General features: G+C 39.5%; 1 protein-coding gene across 2 annotated transcripts in view; it reads right to left on the bottom strand.

Annotated features, from left to right (window-relative positions):
- itgb2 (integrin, beta 2) overlaps positions 1–23,385 on the bottom strand; it is a 67,229-nt gene that overhangs the window by 5,065 nt on the left and 38,779 nt on the right. For both annotated transcript variants that reach the window (XM_086090906.1, XM_086090907.1), the window contains exons 7-14: positions 20,660–20,818; positions 12,808–12,903; positions 12,640–12,729; positions 12,399–12,536; positions 11,415–11,605; positions 10,409–10,641; positions 5,510–5,729; positions 5,206–5,420 (exon numbers count right to left, since the gene is read on the bottom strand). In XM_086090906.1, coding sequence (XP_085947032.1) covers positions 5,206–5,420; positions 5,510–5,729; positions 10,409–10,641; positions 11,415–11,605; positions 12,399–12,536; positions 12,640–12,729; positions 12,808–12,903; positions 20,660–20,818 — 1,342 coding nt within the window. The remainder of the gene's footprint in view (positions 1–5,205; positions 5,421–5,509; positions 5,730–10,408; positions 10,642–11,414; positions 11,606–12,398; positions 12,537–12,639; positions 12,730–12,807; positions 12,904–20,659; positions 20,819–23,385) is intronic.

The raw sequence follows: 23,385 nt of genomic DNA, 5'->3' as shown, positions 1-23,385 counted from the left end.
ATCAACGGACTCTATGTACTTGACTGACATCAAGTGACTTCTGTTGTTTATCTTTGTACACAACCTGTATGTCTATCTCAAATGAATGATGTGTGTAACTTCTGCACCCATCTAAGTTTAGCTAATTAGGAAGCTTAGCGGATTCAATAACTTTATGATTGCGGTAATGTTTGAAATGTGTTCAGAATGATCAATGAAGAATCTGGCTTGTCAATTCTGATTTTAAAAAAAATCTAAAATGCTAACGCTTCCATTTATTTTTCCCATACACCTTTTTCATTACTTTCTTATCTTAGTTCATTAGGTTGCATGTTTTCTTTTTTATCTTTGATTCGCATTATAATTCTGTTTCATTAATATGTTAGGCTGTGACTAATATATGTGTGTGTTAACTAGATACATTTGTTGTCTAGAGATTCCATTTCTGCCGAATCATTTGGGTTTTCTGAGTGGATTAGAAATGCTCTTATTAAAGCAAAGAACTCCATAATTAACTATAGTAGCAACTTCAGATTATGAATACTTGATAGGATTTTTATCGTTTACTTTGCTCCTACAAACAAGCAAAGTCAACGTGGTGCCCCCAGAGGTTGCTGAGGAAATTACAATTCCCTTCAGTACCGTCTAAATTTCTCGTTTGCCATTACGGCAACCCAAATAATCGCTACACTGTAATTCAACAAAAGATGCCTCTGCCAAATCTAATATTGAAAAAGGGGGTATTTAAAGCAGCACATACCATTCACATTTGTTTTTTGTTACTTGTTAAAAAATAGTACCACCCTGCCACAAAACGTATTTGTAAGTATTTGTACTTTACTTCCCATCTCTGATTCTTAAAAGGTTTCAGTTTCGTCGTCCCCCCAAACATACCTTACTTTTTCTTCCGCCATTGCTATCAAAACGTGCAACGTGTACACGATCTTGTCATCGTTTATTCGCAAAACCTGTTTCCATAGCCAAAATTTGCATTTTCCTTTTTTCGATACGCTGCAAAATCCATCCCCTCCAAACGTCTTCTGCGAATTTTGGGCCTTTTTCGAATTTCTAGCACTTCCACTTTTATTTTCGCATTTCTTGAAAATTCTAATAAAAATGGGTGGATGGAAACCCACCTTGTGAGTGTAGATGGTTGTTTGTCTATGTGTGCCCTGCGATTGGCTGGCAACCAGTTTGGGGTGTACGCTGCCTACTATCTGTGGCCCCCGCGCCCCTTGTGAGGAATAAGCAGTTAAAAAAAATTATGGATCGATGGATGGATGTTTACAGCTACGAAGGGTCAGCATAATTTTAGTAAGGGATGTGGTGTAATCCATAGTATTACATGTTTAACCACTAGAGGACAGACTAGGTCTATGAGCTCATAGTTACATTAGGAAACACACACACACACAAAATAGTTGTTGTTGCAGCCTGTTAATAAAGGAGGCTCTGTGGTACTCAAAACAGCAGTCTTAATTTCTAAAAGACCCCAACAGAAAAGACTTCCCTCCCTCCCAGTGTTTTGGAACTATTCCTGTTAGCACCACTAGCCACGCTTCAAAACAACGGCCTGTAATATAGATAGAATTTTGCTAAGCTACAAGGGATGTTGCATTCATGGTGTCAAACACCGTAGGAATTGCTGAAATCTTGCCAACCAAGACACCCTCTGCATCTTTTGAATGCAATTCAATTCAAGCGAGCTGGGCCACTCGGGGGTTGGTTCTGGGCCACATGTGGCCCGCGGGCCGCTAATTAGATAAGCCTGAGTTAGAACATTATATATTTTCTCTTGGTAGTGTATTTGATTGAATATAGGGTGAAAATAATTTGCAATTAATAATAATAATAATAATGCATCAGATTTATAAAGCGCTTTTCTGGATACTCAGACACTTCACAATGGATACATTATTCAAGCACTCACACATTCACACTCTGGTGGCGGTAAACTATATAGGTAGCCACAGCTGGAGACAGTCCTCCAATAAATACGACCACATAGGTCGTTTTGAAAAGGTGCCATATTACGACCAAGTGTTACATATTTTAGTTTAGCGACCTCTATCTGCCATGTTAAATAGCGCAAAAATCCAAAAGTGAGTCTCGAACCCGGCCCATCTGCATGAGTGTTTATCTGATTGAGCTATTTGTCCATTTATTGCTTTATTGTTGATAACATGTTTTCTTAGTGTTGACTACATGTTTTGTAATGGTGTCCAACCTCACTGTGCCTTTTCCTAATCTCAACCATTAGTGTCCCATGGAAAGACGTAACGTGTACTGTACAACTTCACTGAAAGCCTCATCCTAACCCCAACCACTAGTCTGACGGCGAATTGACATACATGTCAACACTAAAAATAAACACTAAGATCATTACTGGAATGTTAGCTCAGTAAGATAGACGTTTAAAAAAAACTGACATTGCGATTTTTTTTTGGGGGGGGGGGGTCTGCCATATATTGCGTTATATATTGTGATATTAAAAATAGAAGAATTTTAACCAGATGACTTGAATAGCTGTTTGGTAAGAATTTGTTTAACTCACCATGACACCATTGTATTCATATATCAAATGTGCATTGCATTTGGTCTCCATTGTTTTTGTATTTTTTTTAAATCAAATTTTCGTCTTCGGACTGTGACAAATAATAATAAAAAAAAAATTGTACTGTACTCAAGTCTCCATGGCATGAGTAATCAATAGAAAAAAGTCAAATCAATAGAAAAAAGTCACTTTGGAGGTGAACTACTCTAATGCAAAAACTCTACATCTTACCACAAATATTTGTCTTATTTCTAATTAAATTACCATTAGCATTATAGATGCAAATTGTCTAAAAACAAGTTACTTTTTAGGTGATAAGTATTATCTTAAATGTAATGGGATTTGTTTGGACCATAAATGAGACATTTTAACTACTACTACTACTATTATTATTATTAGTAGTAGTATATTAACAATTGACAGATATTAACTTACCAACTGCAAGATGCAGCCTCTGCCTGGTCCAGCTGCCCTCACCACGTTTGCAGCATTGTCTGTCTGATGGCATTTCATACCGCTTGTCGAGCATGTGGATAATTTTTTTAAAACCCCTCTTTAGTTACGGTGTTGAATGGCTCCATGTCTTATTACGCCAGGTGAAAAGTTATTACAACCATGATTTGTCTGGGCTGGTTGGGCTTCTTATTACAAGGTGTTATGCTGGCAAAGGTGTCTGTAATTGTTTTTTAAGTAGATGAAGTTTCACTTCGGGTCCCACTTCTTAGTTTGAACTGGTCATACAGGGGCTTGTGATGGCGATTCAAATGGTCGGACAGGTTTGTTGTATTACCTCGTGTTGCGGCAACAACAGCGAGGCACTGTCAGCAGAGAATGTTTTTTTTGTCTTCTTCTTTTCTTTTTTTTTATAGCTGAAATACTTCCATATGTCGGATGTTGACTTTCTTTTGGGAACTAAATCCACTGCCGCTTCTATCAGCGTGACTTCTACCACTGTCTCCTGCATGTCGCATGTGTTTTCAGAGCAGACACTGTGAGAGCAGAGGGGGGAGGGGCCGGTGACTGATTAGCAGGAGGGAGGGGGAGAGTGAGGCAGGCTGTGCAGAGCATAGAGTAGCTTGCTGCTTTGATGAAGCAAAATAAACGTTTGCTTGTTCTAAAAAAAAAAAGATAAAAACATCGCACATTGCAATCGCGATGTTCAAACGAATGTTTGAGCAGACGATCCGAGTTTGAGTCTCAGTTTTGTATTTTTTTCACTATTTAACATGGCCGATAGAGGTCGCTAAACAGAGGTGGCAAATCCAAGTCCAGAAAGTAAAAACCCTGCCACAGTTTGGCTTTAGGCCCTGATGCTAGCTAGCTAGCTCCATAGCAGGTAAACGAGCACAATGGGAGCTAGCTACGGAGCTGTGGCAGGGTTTTTACTTTCTGGACCTGGATTTGCCACCTCTGTCGCTAAACTACAATGTGTAACACTTGGTTGTATTTAGGTGCATGGTAAAACGACCAATCTGGTCGTTGTTGTTGTAGGACTTTTTCTTGTCCTCCGACCACCACCAAACATCGCACCATAAGCACACCAGTGAGAAAGGCACTAGAGGCAATGTGTATGAAGTGTTTTGCCCAAGGACACGACGACACATGACTTAGAGAGAGTGGGAATCGAACAATGGACCTTCGTTACTGGACGACTGGCACCCCACATGGCCTCCACAATGCATTTTACACAATGTCTCAACTTAATTTGAATTGGGGTTTTGTAAATTTTTTGGGGGAAATGCTACTTGCTAGAGGACAACCATCCATTTAGGCTATACTTGGCACTGTCAGTATGAGTGAACCTAGGTGCAATACCTCCCTTTACAGATTCAAGTTAATGAATGTGTACTACACAGTAAATTCTGTAGAGCAGGGTTCACCAATTCTGTTCCTCGAGGTCCAGAGTCCCGCAGGTTTTAGATGTTTCCACCTACCAACACATAATACTAAAGATCAGGATTGTCATCTGGCATGCTGATTGATGAGCTGATTATATAGATCAGGTGTGCTAGTGGGTGGAAACATCTAAAACCTGCAGGACTCCGGACCTCAAGGACCGAAATTGGTGAACCCAGCTGTAGAGTAATTTTGACTCTATTTAGAGTGGCACCAAATAGACTCATATTTAGAGTAATATTGCCACTATGAAGAGAGTAAAATAAAGAATTGGAAAAAATAAAAAGTAAAAGTGACTCAAAGTTGGAGGAACAAACTCAGGACCTTCAGCTTGGGAGACAACCGATCTACTTCCTGAGCCATGCAGCTCCTGCTGTATGTTAGTATAGCGCTCGTGTCAGCTGAAATCTTCCCAACTCCAAGAGACCAAAAACGATGTCTTAGGTCTCTTGGAGATAAACAAACAGTAGGAGGGGCATAGCTCAGGTGGTAGTGTGGCAGTTTCCCAAGTTGAAGGACGTGAATTTGTTCCTCAATCCTTTAGTGACTTTTTTTCAATTCTTTATTTTACTCTCTTCCTAGTGTAAATCTCAGCCTACTCTAAAACTGAGTCTATTTAGTCCCTATCTAAATAGTCAAATTTACTCTACATAATTTACTGTGTAGTTTGAGTAGAGGCAAAACTTCCTACTTACAGTTGACCAGAACGTTTTACAGCACTGTGTAGAGGTCTACATAAAAGTGTGCTTTTGGATTTACATGGTAAATAATCTCACCTCTCTGTTGCATAATTTCAGCAATGTACTTATCCTCTCCAAACTGTTGATCCAGCTTGAATTTGATCCAACAGCCATTCGTGTCCCTTTGCCGGCACAGCGTGCTAGAAAAAGTGAACTGATCTACCATTTCATGCAAAATGCTCTTTCTGCAAGCCATACTGCAGTTTTTTTTTAAAGGACCAGATTCAAAGCCAAGGCATTCAATGCAATTTCTGGAAAAAAGGTGGGGAGAAAATATGAGTCTATTTAAGTTAGAGTCAAGTCATTTAAGTTGAAATTGCTGAACGATTACAATACATACAATTTGATTTGGCAGGCGTCAGGGCAACCAAGACAATCCTGGCAATGTGGACGTTGGTATCCATTTATACACTCACAACGGTTACATTTACAATCCCCTCTGCCATAGCAAATGGTATTATTCGGAGTACGACACTCCTCCTCTGATACTATGCATTGACATGCTGAGCCATCAAATCCTCGGTTGCATTTACATTTTCCACAGTTGCACTTGCCATTTCCTATCAGTTGCATGGTACAGAAAGGAAAGGGACAATATTATACAGTTTATTATTTGAAAAAGATGTTTGAAACTAATGGATCACCGACTCTCAAGATCCGAACATGGATTCCCACATTTTTCAGATTCAAGGTTCTATCCATGGATTCCCACATTTTTCAGATTCAAGGTTCTATCTATCAATTTATTTCCCCAAAATATAGCCTAACATGTTAATTGTTATAATGGAGCTGATCATCTGTTTGAACATACATTCCATTACAGTAGCACCACTTAATGAATAAAATGAAGACAAATGTTGAAATAACAAATTAGTTTCTTACCAGAGAGAGTTAGAATGGGGCTACAAGCGCTGCAGCTTGCTTTATTATTATTATTTTTTTATCATATATACAGTGCTCAGCATATATGAGTACACTACACCCACTTCAAAAAATAAAAAAAATTGAGCCGGATATCCGTACAACATGAGTATCCGGTACGGATAATGAATTTTTTCCAGATATGAACATAAGCCGGATATAATTCTTTATTATCCGTATCCGTGCTCCAGCGCTCCTCTCTCACTGCTGCAGGCTGCTTCTTTTTCTCTCTCTCTTTTCTCTGTGACGTGGTGGCCAGTCAGTCACACACAGCACGCTCTGCCCATTCACCTCTCCCCTACACTAGAGAGCTCAGGCAGAGAGTGTCTGTGCTGCTTACTGCTTCTCAACAGCTTGAGCTTCGTTGACGGAAGGTTTTGTCTTTGTGAATCTGTTTTGTTACGTAACATATACGTACGTAGGCTGTACTTTTTTAAGAGTTAAACTCTGTTCGTGACATATACGTACGTAGGCTGTGCTTTTTTAAGAGTTAAACTCTGTGACGCGCCAGACACTGGCTGGCTGCCTTGGTGCAAATTAAACACGCACGCACGTACACACACACGCATGCACACACACACACACACTTTAATTAACACTGTTTAGTTAAGAACGTTTGGTAGTAAAATAAGGAAAAAAACATTTTAAAAAAAATAAGTCATCACTTTATTGTTGTATTGTTTATTATTGGAGGGATTTGCGTGTCCCAATGAGCCTAGGAGCTATGTTGTCTGGGGCTTCATGCCCCTGGTAGGGTCACCCATGGCAAACAGGTCCGAGGTGAGGGACCAGACAAAGCATGGCTCAAAAGACCCATGATGAATGTTAATTTTGGATCGCGGTTTCCGTTGCCCGGACACGGGTCACCGGGGCCCCCCTCTGGAGGCAGGGCTCGAAGGCGAGCATCTGGTGGCCGGGCCTATACCCATGGGGCCCGGCCGGGCACAGCCCGAAAAGGCAACGTGGATCCCCCTTCCCATGGGCTCACCACCTGTGGGAGGGGCCAAAGGGGTCGGGTGCGCAGTGAGCTGGGTGGCAGCCAAATACGGGGGCCTTGGCGGTCTGACCCCCGGCTACTGAAGGGGACATGGAATGTCACCTGTCTGGCAGGGAAAGAGCCCGAGCTGGTGTGCGAGGCAGAGAAGTTCAGACTAGATATAGTCGGACTCGCCTTCACACACAGCTTGGGTTCTGGTACCAATCCTCTCAAGAGGGGCTGGACTCTCTTCCCCTCTGGAGTTGCCCACGGTGAGAGGCGCAGCAGGTGTGGGCAAACTTATTGCCCCCTGGCTAGGCGCCTGTACGTTGGGGTTTACCCCGGTGGATGAGAGGGTAGCCTCCCTCCGCCTTCGGGTGGGGGGACGGGTCCTGACTGTTGTTTGTGCTTATGCACCGAACAGCAGCTCAGAGTATCCACCCATTCTGGAGTCCTTGGAGGGTGTGCTGGAGAGCGCTCCCTCTGAGGACTCCCTCGTTCTTGACATCAACGCCCACCTGGGCAATGACAGTGAGACCTGGAGGGGCGTGATTGGGAGGAACGTATTGTGAGGGTCTGCTGGGAACGTCTGGCAGAATCCCCTGTCAGAAAGAGCTTCAATACCCACCTCCGGCAGAACTTTGAGACATTGAGTCCGAGTGGACAATATTTCGCGCCTCTATTGTTGAGGCGGCTGATCGGAGCTGTGGCCGTAAGGTGGTTGGTGCCTGTCATGGCGGCAATCCTCGAACCGTTAAGCGATAGGAGTCCTATCGGGCCTTTTTGGCCTGTGGGACAGGTACCGGCTGGCCAAGCGGAATGCAGCTTAGCGGTCGCTGAGGCAAAAACTCGGACATGGGAGGAGTTCGGTGAGGCCATTGAAAACGATTTCCGGATGGGTTTGAAGAAATTCTGGTCCACCATCCGGCGTCTCAGGAGAGAAAAGCAGTGCACCATTAACACTGTGTATAGTGGAGATGGGGTGCTGCTGACCTCGACTTGGGATGTCCTGAATCGGTGGGGAGAATACTTCGAAGACCTCAATTCCACCGACATGTCTTATTTTAAGGAAGCAGGGCCTGGGGACTCTGAGATGGGCTCCCCTATCTCTGGGGTCGAAGTCACTGAGGTGGTTGGAAAGCTCCTCTGTGGCAAGGCCCCGAGGGTGGATGAGATCCTACCGGAGTTCCTAAAGGCTCTGGATGTTGTGGGGCTGTCGTGGTTGACACGCCTCTACAGCATCGCATGGACATCGGGGACAGTGCCTCTGGATTGGCAGACCGGGGTGGTGGTCCCACTTTTTAAGTGTGTTCCAACTATAGAGTGATCACACTTCTCAGCCTCCCTGGTAAGGTCTATTCAGGGGTGCTGGAGAGGAGGGTCCATTGGGAAGTCGAATCTCGGATTTAGGAGGAGCAGTGTGGTTTTCGTCCCGGCCGTTGAACAGTGGACCATCTCTACATCCTTGGCAGGATCCTCGAGGGTGCATGGGAGTTCGCCCAACCAGTCCACATGTGCTTTGGGGACTTGGAGAAGGCGTTTGACAGTGTCCCTCGGGGAGTCCTGTGGGGGGTGCTTCGGGAGTACGGGGTACCGAGCCCCCTGATACGGGCTGTTCAATCCGTGTACGACCGATGTCAGAGTTTGGTCCGCATTGCCGGCACTAAGTTGAATTCATTTCCAGTGAGGGTTGGACTCTGCCAAGATTTCCCTTTGTCTCGGATTCTGTTCATAACTTTTATGGACAGAATTTCTAGGCGCAGCCGGGGCGTTGTGGGGTTCCGTTTTGGTGACCTCAAAATTGCATCTCTGATTTTTGCAGATGATGTGATGCTCTTGGCTTCTTCAAGCCGTGATCTTCAACTCTCACTCAGTGTGAAGCGGTTGGGAGGAAAATCAGCACCTCCAAATCTATCTATCTCCCCATCTATCTTCAGTTGGAAAAGGGTGGAGTGCCCTCTCCGGGGCGGGGATGAGATCCTGCCCCAAGTGGAGGAGTTTAAGTATCTTGGGGTCTTGTTCACGAGTGAGGATAGGTTGGAGCGGGAGATCGACAGGCAGATTGGTGCAGCGTCTGCAGTGATGCGGACTCTGTATCAGTCTGTTGTGGTGAAGAAGGAGCTGAGTCGAAAGGCAAAGCTTTTGATTTACCGATCGATCTACGTTCCTCCCCTCTCCTATGGTCACGAGTTGTGGGTCATGACGGAAAGAACAAGATCCCGCATACAAGCGGCCAAAATTAGCTTCCTCTGCAGGGTGTTCGGGCTGTCCCTTAGAGATAGGGTCAGAAGCTCGATCATCCGGGAGGGACTCAGTGTTGAGCCGCTACTCCTCCGCGTTGAGAGGAACCAGTTGAGGTGGCTCGGGCATCTGGTTCGGATGCCTCCGGGCATGTCCCACCAGCGGGAGGCCCCAGGGACGACCCAGGACACGCTGGAGAGACTATGTCTCTCGGGTGGCCTGGGAACGCCTTGGGATCCCGTCGGAGGAGCTGGTTGAAGTGGCTAGGGAGAGGGAAGTTTGGGCTTCCCTGCTAAAGCTGCTGACCCTGTGACGTGACCCCAAATAAGCGGTAGATGATGGACGGATGGATAAAAAAGAAAAGCTATGTTGCATATGACAACTCTTGTTCATGCATACTTAGTAGTTCATTATTTTCTACTGCATGTGCTGTGTTCAGCAGTATTACATATTATTTTCAAAATTGTTCCTGAGTTTATAAAAAACTTGTGTAAATAGTTCCTTTATTATTGTGATAAAAAGCACTGGATAGCAATTCTCAGACTGTTCAGTAAATATTTATTGATACACATACATTTTCTGAGTTTATTTAAAAAAAAACTTGTTCGAAAAATAGTTCTTACTTTTATGATCAAAAGCACTGATTTGAATCTCAATGAAGCTTTTTTGGCAATAACTTTTGATCAATCCATATCAATTTCACACTTTATTTGACTATATATATATATATATATATATATATATACTATTTTTTTCTTCTGTTTTGTAGTGCTCGAGGGGTAGACACAGAAATGAAAAGCTTTTGCTTCTTCTTCTTTTGGTTGTATATTTATGTATGGTATTTATTATTATTATTTTTTGACCATGTTGAATTTTTTATTTGCCAATGAACCAAAAAAATTAGTTTCATTCATTCATTCAAGTATGAAATTTATTTATTTTTACTACCAAATCAATGTAAGCCCCATATATTTCTGATAAAACCACGACCACTTCCGGTTTAGGCCACACCCACTTGATGTTTAGGCCATGCCCCCCGAATACAGTTACAGATAATTTAGATAGTTGAACAGATACTTTATATAAAAGGAACAAACATACCTCCGCATAATCTATTCTGGAACTTCTCACAGTGTTCGTCATCACATTCACAGAAGTCACCATAGTAACTGCCTCCACTTGCTGTGGTGTGGCACTGGCATCTGCCACACACGCAATCTCCATGACTCTCACATTCAATACCACTTGGGCTCACACATGATGCTCTCAGGGAGTGCTCATCTTTGTTGCCAATGGAGCACTCACAGAACTGACCAACAGAGCCTTGACTGCAACTTAATAAGAATGAGACAAACTATGAACACACCAAAAAATGCTTCGACTTTCAAGTTCAATGGATTTACATAACATTACATACATAGACAAGAACATATTGATTTTAGGAGAGTAAGTCATTCTTCCTCTCCCATTTTGAATGTGACTGACAAAACAAAAATCAATCAGGTAAAATGACAGCTACGTATGTAACTTGTAACTACGGTTCTATGAGTCCCGGACGACCGTCAAAAGTGGTGTTATTAGCATGGAAATACCTTTAGGCACACGCAGGACGAGAATGCATAACAAAAAGACACACGATTATATATACAGTATACACCCTGGTCACCCGAGGGTCACTCATGTCGTGTCTTGTTTCTGATATACATTCTCATCCTGTGCGTGTGCAAATGTATTTCTGTGCTGATAAGCACCGCCTCTGGTGGTCGGGAAGGACGAAATAGAAACCTGCAACCAAATGTTTTTAACACAGTCAGATTTGTTAGAATAAATGTACACAAGTTATACCATATTTACCCTTTTAGTAATTGCAAAGCATTATTCAACAGTGTGACCTATGTTTGAACTATGTGGGTTGGGGTCGTCTGTGGAGAGAAGAAGCTGCAGTTGCAACACAGGAACTGAAACCTGACAAGATAGCGGCTGGAACATTTTGCGGTTGAACTGTGAACTTTGACTGAAACTTTCCGCGCTGAAGAAAAATTTCTGCATCATTGTCTGCACAATAACTAAACTGTAAATACGTGATGAATTAAAGTATAAAGCTTACCTGCAAATACCACAGCTTATTCTTCCCTTCCCATTACAATATTGTTGGCTACTTTCACTTGGGTCTTTACATTGACACTCACAGTTTGTAGTTAAGGTCACTGTCAATGTGTCTTTAATACCAAGTGGTCTGATAGAGAATGTTTTGTTCTTTATGCATGAGTCTGCTGTTACTGTTACATCAAAAGAAATCTGTGGAGAACATTTTAAGAGACAGGGTTAGGGTCTTTTCTCGTCTGAGAAAAGAGCTTTAAATAATGTCAGTGAAGCTTTTAATCTATATATACATTGGAACACTTCATCAATCAAGCCATCACAATCAAATTAAATAAGTCAGTAACAGTATTCGGTGTCATGGAGTTGATAATCCTGTTGAATCATTGTTTTTTTTTGGTGTTGGGTACAGTATTTAAAGGATACAGATTGCATTATTTTCATAATACATAACAGATTGCAGATGTGTTAATACTTTGTATGACAGACGTGCCTTTGACATGCTTTTGTCAAAATACACCAAACACTTTCCACTGGGTCTTCAGGTATGCTTTGAAATCAGTACAGAATGAACTCCCTTTGTTACTAAGTGTGTCACCATGTTGCAATAATTTGTATAACTATTTATAACCTGCGCTTCCTGCTCTTTCACACACACACACACACACACACCCCCACCGGCAACTAACACACACACACACACTCCCCGGCAACTAATATACAACAGAGAATCTGTTGAACTTGGGTTCAAGAGGAGTGTGTTTTTTTCCTATGCAGTGGCAGCAGGGTCCTGGAGAATGCTAGGGATTGCCAGGGAGTTGAGTAACGTCAATGGCTTCCTTCTACCACTTTGCCCAAGTGGCTTGCTCACAGTGGTAGGCTGGCTAAATTTCATTGAATATTTTTACATTATATATTTTATTTATAATTTTACATTATATATTTGTTTTTATATATATAACCAGGCTTTAGAAAACCACAAAGAACTGACCATCTGTCCCACGTGAACGTTGTCACAAACTCCTTTGTTGTCCCCTTCTTGTCTTGCATCATTACAGAGTGGAGTGTAGACAACTCTTACGTTTTCAGGGAGAGTATCATGGGTTAGAGTAACTTTGGAAGACAATCTCTGGAAATACAATTGTTTTGAGAGATTATGCACGTTTGAAATACCGAAATAAAAACAAGAATTGGTTTCTCTTCAGGAAAAGGGTAAATAGTTCAAGACTTACATTATATGCACTTTCAATAAGTTGAACAACATTTTTCGAATCTTGTGACAGAACTCCCACCTCAGATTTTGGAATCATTTTGGAGAGTTGCTATGATAAAATAGACTATATGATTAAAAATCATTCCACACTCAAAATATGTACATATTTATAAGTAGAATACTTTACCTTGTACATGTTTCCCACATTTTTTGTCACAGCAAATATGGGTTGAATATGTTCTTTTTCCAACTGCATGGCTATTTGTCCAACAGATGGGTAGTCCTTCACATAAATATGGTTAAACATACTTACAGTGGTCACATGTAAGTTATTGCATTATGTTCATGATGTAATTACAGTACTGTATTACAATTGCATACCGTATTTCAATTAAAAAGGCAGCTGAGTGGTACATGTTTATAACACTGTTGCTACACACCAAAAAGATGTAATTCGTGACCTTTTTGTATGGAGCTTGTATGTTTTGCATGTGCTTGCGGTTGTTTCACCAATTACGATGTCTTTCTCCTACAAACATGTAGACTCCCGGCCCACAATCAACTCCCAGCATTAAAAACCACATACACCACATTAAACCCTACATTAAATTTAGATTCAATTCTAAATATAAACTAGCTAAACAAGATTGCAATACACTATAAAACACTAATGGCTAGTGGTGCAACGGATCACAAAAGTGACGGTTCAGATCGGATCACGGATTTGAGCCACGGATCAGATCGTTTTTCGGATCAGCAAAAAAAAAAGAAAGAAAATGAATAATACTTTGTCTTCATTTATTTTGTAAAACATAAAAAAAAAAAAAAATCAAAATTTCTAATATAGCCCTTTAGGATTTAGGAACACAACTTTGAGTGCAATATGAGGCAGAAACATTCTTATTTTATACATGGTCCATGTGTAAAATAAAGTATTAATGACTTAAATTTGTGTTCCTAAAATCTAAACGGCTATGTTTGACATTTTGAGTTGAATGTTTTTTAATGGCCGAAAGTGTTTTATGAAATAAATGAGGAAGTTCTATATATTTATTTATTTATTTTTAATAATTATGAAAATGTGAAATTTAAGTCACATTCCGTTCCTTTAAATATGGAAAGTGAATTACAAAGTAGCCTTGGTCCAATATATTGAAAAAGATTTAAACCAGGTACCAGCTGTCAAACTCACTTTAAGCTATCAGCCAGACACTCGTTGGTAATGCTAACAGTTAGCCGCTAGCCACTTACCTCAGAGACTTCTGCCGTATGATACAATGACAGCGTAATTAATTAGTGGTTTATTAGCGTCCTAAATTAGCGATTGAATATGAGTTCAGATAGCGTTGTGTTGATGTTGGTCGCAACTACAATGTCGATCAAAACTACGATAAAGAAAGCCTAAACGTCTAAAAGGGAAGTCAAGCTCACTATCACGCCACGACATGGGCCAACTTAGCTCGACTTCTGGAACGGGCTCTATGTTTGGACATTGTTTTAAATTAGTACTCAGCCTGTTCTAAATAGCCACGCTTGCCTGTCGTCACATCGATATACTTTTTGGACATTATTTCTGGGACTGCTACCATGGATAAGTACGTTTTGTGTTTAAATAGTGTTATTTTGTCATTTAAAAATTATTTTTAGCAAATTTTTTGTCTTTTAAGTGTCCGACTCATGTCAAGCTATGTAGTTCCCAAACGGTTTTATTTTTAAATATACCGGAGCTCCCTTGAAGCCGACGCCTGAGTTCCTGTCCTGCTCGTGTAAAAGTAACATTGGTTGATGTTATTATTAGTATTATTATTGTATTATTAGTAGTATTGTTGCTGTTGATACGGAAAAATATATTTGTATATGTAAGAGTATGACAATATATACATAAGGCACACTGTTCAATGTGTTCACTATTAATAATTACTATAATAACCTTTGCTATTAAAATTCAAGATATATTAGCTGTATACTAGCATTTTTTTTCTGTTTACTATACATACCTACTATTTATTGTGTAACGGATGTTAAAAGGGGTAGGACCTGATAAGTTTATGGTTCTTCCTAGTCTTTTTCGAACATGTATGTGTAAATGTGTAGCTCATGACTGGGTGAACCACTGAAACTTATGTTGCTTTCGTTGCTTGAATGTTGTGTTTGTTGTTTTGTTTTATATGTTTCGTATATTTTGTCTTTACACACATACTTTTATAATAAGTTTGTTTTTTTCTTTATATACATGTTCGAAATAAAGTTGAAAAAAAGAAAAAACTTCAAGTAAAAGTTTACTAAGGCTATTTGCATTGCCGTCAATGTAATACTGTATTTGGTCAACTTATTTTGAAGTTAGGCTTAGCGTGTTATGTTGAGTATGTTTCAGCTTCCTTGACATGTCTGAATGCCGTCCATTGCGAATGTGCACTGTTGTTGTTTTTTCAACCCCACCAAAAATCCGCGGATCGTGGGGCCTGATCCGAACCGACCCCGGATCAATGATGATCCCTTGCACCACTACTAATGGCAAATTTATTGTATTTTTGCGACCATAAGGCACACTTAAGTCTTACATTTTCTCAAAAATTGACGACTTTGGTAAGCGCTCCGCTTGACTGACTGTCGGAGCATTTCTCGCCGGTGCCGACACATTGCTTACATACAGAAAAGGCTGACGTGATTGAGGTCGGCATGCGGACTCTAAAGAGGCAAGGGTGAGCGTGAAAGAGGACGGCACGCAGATATGAAAAAAACGCCCCGGTTGGTGCATTGTGCAAAACATCAGACCCCCGAAAATAGCATCAGCGAAGAGACATGCTTATGACTCAGAAACAGTTTAAACTACAAGCTATGAGTTATGCGGCTGTACATGGGAATAGAGCAGCCAAAAGAGAATTCTACATCAATGAATCCATGGTTTGAAGGGAAGCCGGAAAATTAACTTTGCCAAGAAGACGAAACTGAGTTTCCGCGGGAGCAAGGCGAGGTGGCCAGAGTTGGAAGACTGATTTGAACAATGGATTATTGATCAAAGAACAGCCGGGAAAAGTGTTAACCTTGCCAACAAGCGGAATTCTTGCGGTATTTGTTCACAAATACTACGAGAAATACATCTTATACCGCTCCTGCTGATACATTTGCAACCAACCTTTTTTAGGTCTGACCGATCAGGCGTTGTTTAGGGCGGGACAAAACCAAGACGCGCTGTGGGGGACAAACAAATCTAACAGACAAATAGACGCTTCAATTAATTCCGTTCTCGCAGAATTACTCACCGTTTCCTTGTTGAATTTGAACAGCGAGAGGTGCTTTGTGCATTTTTATCTGGTAAAGATGTTCGACATTTTCATTTGTTGCCGTGATTGGTCAAAACAAACACACACAAAGTGCCGCATCGTCCAATCAGCTTAAAGTATTGTACAGAATGTCCCTCCTTTCCCAAACGGATCTGTCGAGTGAAGTTCCAGCTTGATAATGTGAAGAACTCCCTTAAGTGAAGCACATTTATCAATCTGGCTTGTGAGGTTAGAGAAGCATCTCTACTGTCACCATTAAACTGAGGGCAATAACGCTAGCGCAAAACATGAAGATCAAACACTTTCAAGAAGGTCCTTCTTGGTGCTTTTGTTTTATGAAAAGGAATCATTTTTGAATTTGTGGATGAAGATTGATAAAACACATAAAGTACATTTTTAAGCATGCATGAACCCTATAATGTATGTATGGGTTAATTTAGGGCTGGCCCAAAATGTATATCGCGGTATAAACTGCATCCCTTCACGGTGACGGTATATATCACAGTATAGAATTAAGTGTTGTTATTATTATTATTATTATTTTTTTATAAATAATTTACTTACTGGTTTACATAGTCCTTTAAAGGAGCTAAATGGATATAAAAAAAACACATGAAATAATACATTTACTTAGGATAACAACATTTATTGTGCAAATCTCAAATCAAAATTATGCATATGCAGTATGGCTTGCGGTATGCAGGCTAGCTAGATTTGATAGCAAAACTACGCTAACTGCAAATTTATATTATTAGGGATGCAGCTATCATATATTTTGGTATTCAGATATCCTACTGAAAATTCTAGCGAATAATCGAGTATTTGGAGAGAAATATATATTCTTGATTGGTTAAAGAACAATGATAAATAACACAAAAAGCACATTTGCACGTAATAATGAATAACCAACTTGTTTTCACTTTTTAGATACTCAACTTTTTTTCTTTTCTTTTTTAAACTTAAATTTAAACTGTGCTTTAGTAGCACACTATTTTCCTCTGTGAATCTCTCCCCATAGATTTTGGTCTATGCGATGATAAGTGACGTCAGAACCACAGTAGCGATTTTGGGGAACTTTAGCACTGCTAGCTCGGCTAGCTTTCTGCTACTAGCTGGCAGCCTCCGTTAAACGCTGGCAATGTCAGCGCATTTATGCCTTACTGCTCATAACTGGAGCTTGAACGTAATTTCAGGACAAAGTTGTGATGCTGCATCTGTCGTAAGTTTGGCGCCAGCACAAACTATGAATAGACGAGTCCCGTCAGCCCTTAAACTGCATTATGCCTTGCTTCTGTGAACAACTTCAAAACAAAAGTGCTACAATACATTTATCTCATACTACTTGGTAATGTAAGGTTTATTTAGAAATTAAGTTTCTCTCACCGCGCAGTGTACTGTCATGGATACTGCCGTTCGCTTCACTACGACTTCCTCAGTAAACTGTCACGTCCAATTTCTCCTTTCATTTCTGCTATGCACACATATTTACAAATGACAGTATGCACGTGCAGAGGTGGGTAGTAACGACTACTACATTTACTCTGTTAGATTTACTTGAGTAACTTTTGGAAAAAAAGTACTTCTAAGAGTAGTTTTACCACACGATACTTTTTACTTTGACTTGAGTAGATGTGTGAAGAAGAAACGCTACTCTTTCTCCGCTACATTGAGCTCACTAGAGTCGTTACCCGCTGCCCCATTCATGTATTAGATTTACTGTATTTTCACGTAAGCGCGGACACATTGAGGCACAACTCTCGTAATGTCCCATCTCGCTGTTCTGTAGGAGGTGTTCATGATGTTTACGGAAGACAGACGTCCGGAGTTGTTAATAGTACTTTAAAAACATCTCCCTCCCCTCATCGGACGGGTTCGGCCATTTGGTGTTGGTGTGTGCGCGCTTATAACTTGTGTTATGGTGCGGACGGATGGATTTCAACAACAACGTGCGCCGTATGTCGCTCGTTGCAAGGGGCAACGGCCATTTCTCATGCAACGAAATGGGACATGCGTTGAACGCCGGCATATTGGCTCAATAACTGAATCGCTTTGTGCTTTAATAGACTTGTTGTCCCCTCCGGATGCAGCTCCGACACGAAAGCAAGTGGCGTACTTCCTACTTCCTTTCCTCCTTGACCGGGTGGGGGTTACATGACTACAGGGCAAAAAGTGTTTCCATTACACTTTTGCGAAATACTTCTATTACGACAAGTCTAAAATACAACCTCATGAGAGCGTAAAAACTTTTTTTTGCGATATTTAAGAGTTGTTGTTTTTTTAATCATGTGTTTCCATTACCAGCTTGCTTTTGCGCAACTTGCCTTTTGCGCAAAACTGAGGGTAATGGAAACGCACCTTGTGACTATTGCGTGCAGTGCTTACACTAAGAAGAGTTCCATGTGAAGCTTGGGTAAACCGTCAAACGTTTTTTTGACTCTGTGACGGGCAGAAGAGAGCCGTTGTGTGCATGAGCAAACCTTGCAAAGCATTTAGGGTTATGTAGTTGATTACATTCAATAGCTATTATTGTGCATCATCTTTGTTGTAATAAGAAATAGAACAACATAGGACATTCATTTCAACAATAAATAACAAAATGTATAAAGTGCATGTATTTGTATAATGATACATGTAATATTAGCATTATATCGTTGTGATATTATTTTTATTTGTTTCGTTCCAGGTTTATGACCTGTGGTCTTATGTTCAATAAACAAACAAAGACAAACACGAGCCATAACAATGTGTGTCCTGCTGAGCCTTTTTGGAGGGCTAAAATAAAAATATCAGAACACTAACGTGTCTGCTTGCACTGTTGTTCGAGCTCAAAAAGTTTTTTATTTTATGATTTTAAGATTTATGGTAGTATGCGGAAAAGGACACCTTGCGCGGAGAAAGACATCTGGTTTTCAAAATAAAAGTCAGATTTTCAAAATAAAATGTTACTGACAAGCAGTTTAAAAGATTTTTTTTCTTTTTTAATGGAAAAATTTATTCAGTATAATACATCACTAATTCACGTTTTATTGCGTATGCACTCTTTGTGGGTAAATAGGTTCCATGATCTGGTATTGAGCTAGAACGTACAATATAAAGTTAATTGAAAATGAGAGAAAGGTTGAAATTGAGAAAAAGAGGTGTGCATCATCCAGCCGACATGCCACTATGATGCAGCACTGATTTGGCGTCAATAGGTCACATGACCTGGAAGCTATTGTACAAAAATGCTATTTTTTGTTTTTAAAAATTCATTAAAAATAAGAGGAGATCTAAAATGAAAAAAATAAGAGGTGTGCAACATCCAGCAGACATACCACTATGATGTAGCATTGATTTGGGGTCAATAGGTCAATAGTCTGCTGGATATTGCACACCTCTTATTTTTTCATTTTAGGTCTCCGCTTATTTTAAATATTTTTTTCCCTACAAATATATATTTTTGCTCAATAGATTCCAGGTCATGTGACCTATTGACCCCAAATCAGTGCTGCATGGTAGTGGCATGTCTGATGGATGATGCACACCTCTTATTTTTTTAATATTAGATCTCCACTTATTTGTAATGATTTTTTTTCTGCAAAAATTTGCATTTTTGCTCAATAGCTTCCAGGTCATGTGACCTATTGACCCCAGATCACTGTTGCATCATAGTAGCATGTCTGATGGATGTTGCACACCTCTTATTTTTTCATTTGAGGTCTCCAGGTATTTTTAATTAATTTTCTTTTCAACAAAAATTAGCATTTTCGCTCAATAGCTACAAGTTCACGTGACCTATTGACCCCAAATCAGTTTTGCATCATAGCGGCATGTCTGCTGGATGATGCACACCTCTTATTTTTTAATATTAGGTCTCCACTTATTTGTAATGAATTTTTTCCTGCAAAAATTTGCATTTTTCTCAATAGCTTCCAGGTAATGTGGCCTATTGACCCTAAATCAATGCTGCATCATAGTGGCATGTCAGCTGGATGATGCACACCTCTTTTTTCTCAATTTCAACCTTTCTCTTATTTTCAATGAACTTAATACTGTACATATCAACGTTCTAGCTCAATACCAGGTCATGGAACCTAGTTATCCCAAAAGAGTGCATACCCAATGAAACGTGAATTAGTTATGTATTATACTGAATAAACTGTTTTCCATTTAAAAAAAGAAGAAAAAAAAGAATATATACATAAATATATATATATATATATATATATATATATATTGTCATAACATTTTATTTAGAAAATCAGATTTTTATTTTGAAAACCGGATGTCCTCTGCGCCATCGTTCCTTTGGGCATACTACCATAAATCCTAGAAGGGCAAACAGAAAGGGCGAACTTGAAATGAAGAGCAGCTGGCTTGACTCCGTAAAAAGAAAAGGCGGCTAGCTTTACCGCAGTGGTAAGACGGTAGAGTCAAAATCTCTACCATCAGCAAAATGTATACCTTATATTGAATATACAGTTCATATCGCCCATCCCTAGGTTAAATACAGAAATACATTCAGATTGCGCCTTTTAATCCGGTGCGCCTTATGGTCGCGAAAATATGGTTATCTAGGCATTTGTAATACGTTTTATTACATGGGAATTTGAGAGAATATGAGAACAAGAAATATTCTCACGTTATTATATCACTTCCAAAGAAACGGATGGATATTATATACAATTTGTATCATCTTAATTGGTCCACTACTCTTAGTAGCTGTGACAAAGACCCTGCTGTTGATTGCTCATCTCCATGTGTGCCCATACATACCATTTCATTGCTCTTGGTATAAAGGGTGTTCTTCATGTGGCACTGTTCATCATTTGGTTCCAGGATACCAGCCAATTTCCCATCTCCAGCCATGTGGAATCCGTCATCAGTTGCCAACACAAGCAGTCGAGTACTACTGTTCCTCCAACCTATTTTATCCTGACAACAAAATGTGTAAATTCAAAGCAGTTTTCAAATAAAACACAAAATTACATTCAAAAGCCACTTCGATTGCCTGTCTGCCTTCTTCAAATATGTTTTTCAACTAAATGCAATTAGGACACCAAGGTGGCAAACCATTTCTTCCTGCCACAGACCCGCGCAAAATAATAATAATAATGTGACTGTGAGTTTCAATATTCTATCATGAGTATTTGTTTACATTCTTTGAGTTCCCTATGTCTGAACCTGATAGATAGATATATAGATAGATAGATAGATAGATAGATAGATAGATAGATAGATAGATAGATAGATGGGTGGTTAGGTAGGTAGGTATTGTAGGTATTTACGTACTTACACGTTGCAGACGTTGGTGTAATATCTTGTATTTGTTGTAGAGTTTACAGTTTATTGTTGCAGAGACGTAAGTAAGTGCAGCTTTGCAGAACTTAACCCGATTGTACAAATTTGTTAAGTAATTAGGTCAACTTTAGGGCCATGTTTGTCTGATTAGGGAAATTCTATGGAGGTAAATATGGTGCAAAACTAACTTGTAAATTTTTTTTTGTACCTGTAGAAAAAAAGTCTAAATTTGTATCTGTAAAAGTCGTGATTTGTACCTGTAAAAAAAATGTGTATCTGTAAAAAAAAGAATTTGTATCTGTAAAAAAAAGAATTTGTATCTGTAAAAAAATGAATTTGTACCTGTACAAAAAAAATTGTATCTGTACAAAAAGTGTAAATTTGTATCTGTAAAAGTTGTGATTTGTACCTGTAGAAATGACAACTTGTAGTCAAAGAAGTCGCCACTAGGAGTCACAAGTGTTTTTTCTGCTGCTGTCCAGTCACGTGAGTTTTGCACCATATATCTCGCTACAAAAGGTGCAAAACTGATTCGTACTTGGAGAGCGCCGTGATTTGTACTCGTAGAAGAAGAGGGCGGGCTCTGGAGGATTTGGGTGGGCTAAAGCTCAACCTCATCGGTTGAGCGAACGACAGTGGGTTGAACTCAAATGACGCCCATGCACAAGTTCGCAATTCCAAACAAACAGAGTAGCCACACCCGTTTACGCGTCATTTTGGAAGAAGAGGACGTCCCAGGCGTGAAAATTTCAACATGGTTCAATATACGAACACCGTGTGAAACAGCTTAAACGTTGGTTGACATGCAGAGCACTCCAAGTGGGCAAAAAGAAAGAAGTTTTAGTATGAAGGTACGATTTATTGTACGAACATAGCTCGTAATCCGGTGCTAGCTAGCTAGCTCATCTCATGTTGTTGTCACGAAAACTGAACACATTGAAGTCACGATTTTTATTTCAAGATTTGGAGCCTAAGTGTAAACATATGATCAATAGCTTGTACCTGTAAAAAAAATTATAATCTCAAAAAAATACCTCATAATCTGCTGCTTAGTGCTTAGATGTGAAAATTACTATAGAGCTACAGAACCCTATTAAATGTTTTACAAGATAACCTAAACCTATAACCAAAAGTGGACAGTACTCAGCTACTTGTGTTTGACTAACATTATATTCAAGCATCTGTACTCTTACTATCATAATAAAATGAAAACAAAATCTTCTGTATTTAATAATTTTATTTTAAATATTAAAATTTCTTGATAAATGTCAGTATTTTGCAATGTGTACAAATTTGTTTTTACAGATAATATATTTTTTTACACATACACATTTTCTTTTTTACAGATACACGTTTTTTTTACAGATACAATTATTTTATTTTTTTTACTGGTACACTTTTTTTTACAGGTACAAATCACGACTTTTACAGATACAAATGTAGACTTTTTTTCTACAGGTACAAATTTTTTTTACAAGTTAGTTTTGCACCATATTTACCTCCATACAATTCCATCACCTTGTTTCTAGGGATGTAACGATAACCGTGATATTAAAAAGTGCCACAATATCGTCGTTATGTCACAATATTAAAAGCAGCACGTCCGTTAAAAAGGCAAGGTTGTATTCCATTTGTGCAGTTCTAGCACCCTCTGATGGTTAGTTCATTAGTGCAGTTAAACATAAATCAGTCAAACCAGCAAATATTTTTCAATATCTCCATCAAAAACAAAAAAACATTACTTTTTGCCTGCTTCAGCCAAACACAACAATATGTGATAATTATCATATAGTGATGTTTGGCTATCGTTACTTGCCTACTCGTTTCAGACCATTCCTCTTTAGTTGATTTTCCTTATTTTTCTTTATTTTATCCTTTTCAATTCTTACTTATTTATATTTCCTCTCACAGTAGTTAGAGTTGTGCTTCTTTTTAAGTTCCCAAATAGATTAGAAAATAAACGTGCACATAATCAAACCTGATTGTGTACTGTGTGTGTGTTTTAACAATTTATATTGACCTCTAAGCTGGAAAAGGAACTCATAAACGATTCAAGTGTAGCAACCTTCATTTTAATGACGAATTTATTGAGGTTATCATCTGTTATCCTGATAAAACTATCTTAAAACCAATGTGGTGCTCCAAAAGGCCAGCTCAAGATTAATTTAAATATTAAACTTGAGTCTCCTACAATTAATGAA

This window comes from Leptonotus elevatus, chromosome 12, assembly GCF_054856555.1.
Source record: "Leptonotus elevatus isolate MCC_2025b chromosome 12, RoL_Lele_1.0, whole genome shotgun sequence".
Lineage (NCBI taxonomy): Eukaryota > Metazoa > Chordata > Actinopteri > Syngnathiformes > Syngnathidae > Leptonotus > Leptonotus elevatus.
The sequence above is the reverse complement of the archived record's forward strand: the minus strand, read 5'-3'. Positions and strand labels throughout refer to the sequence as shown.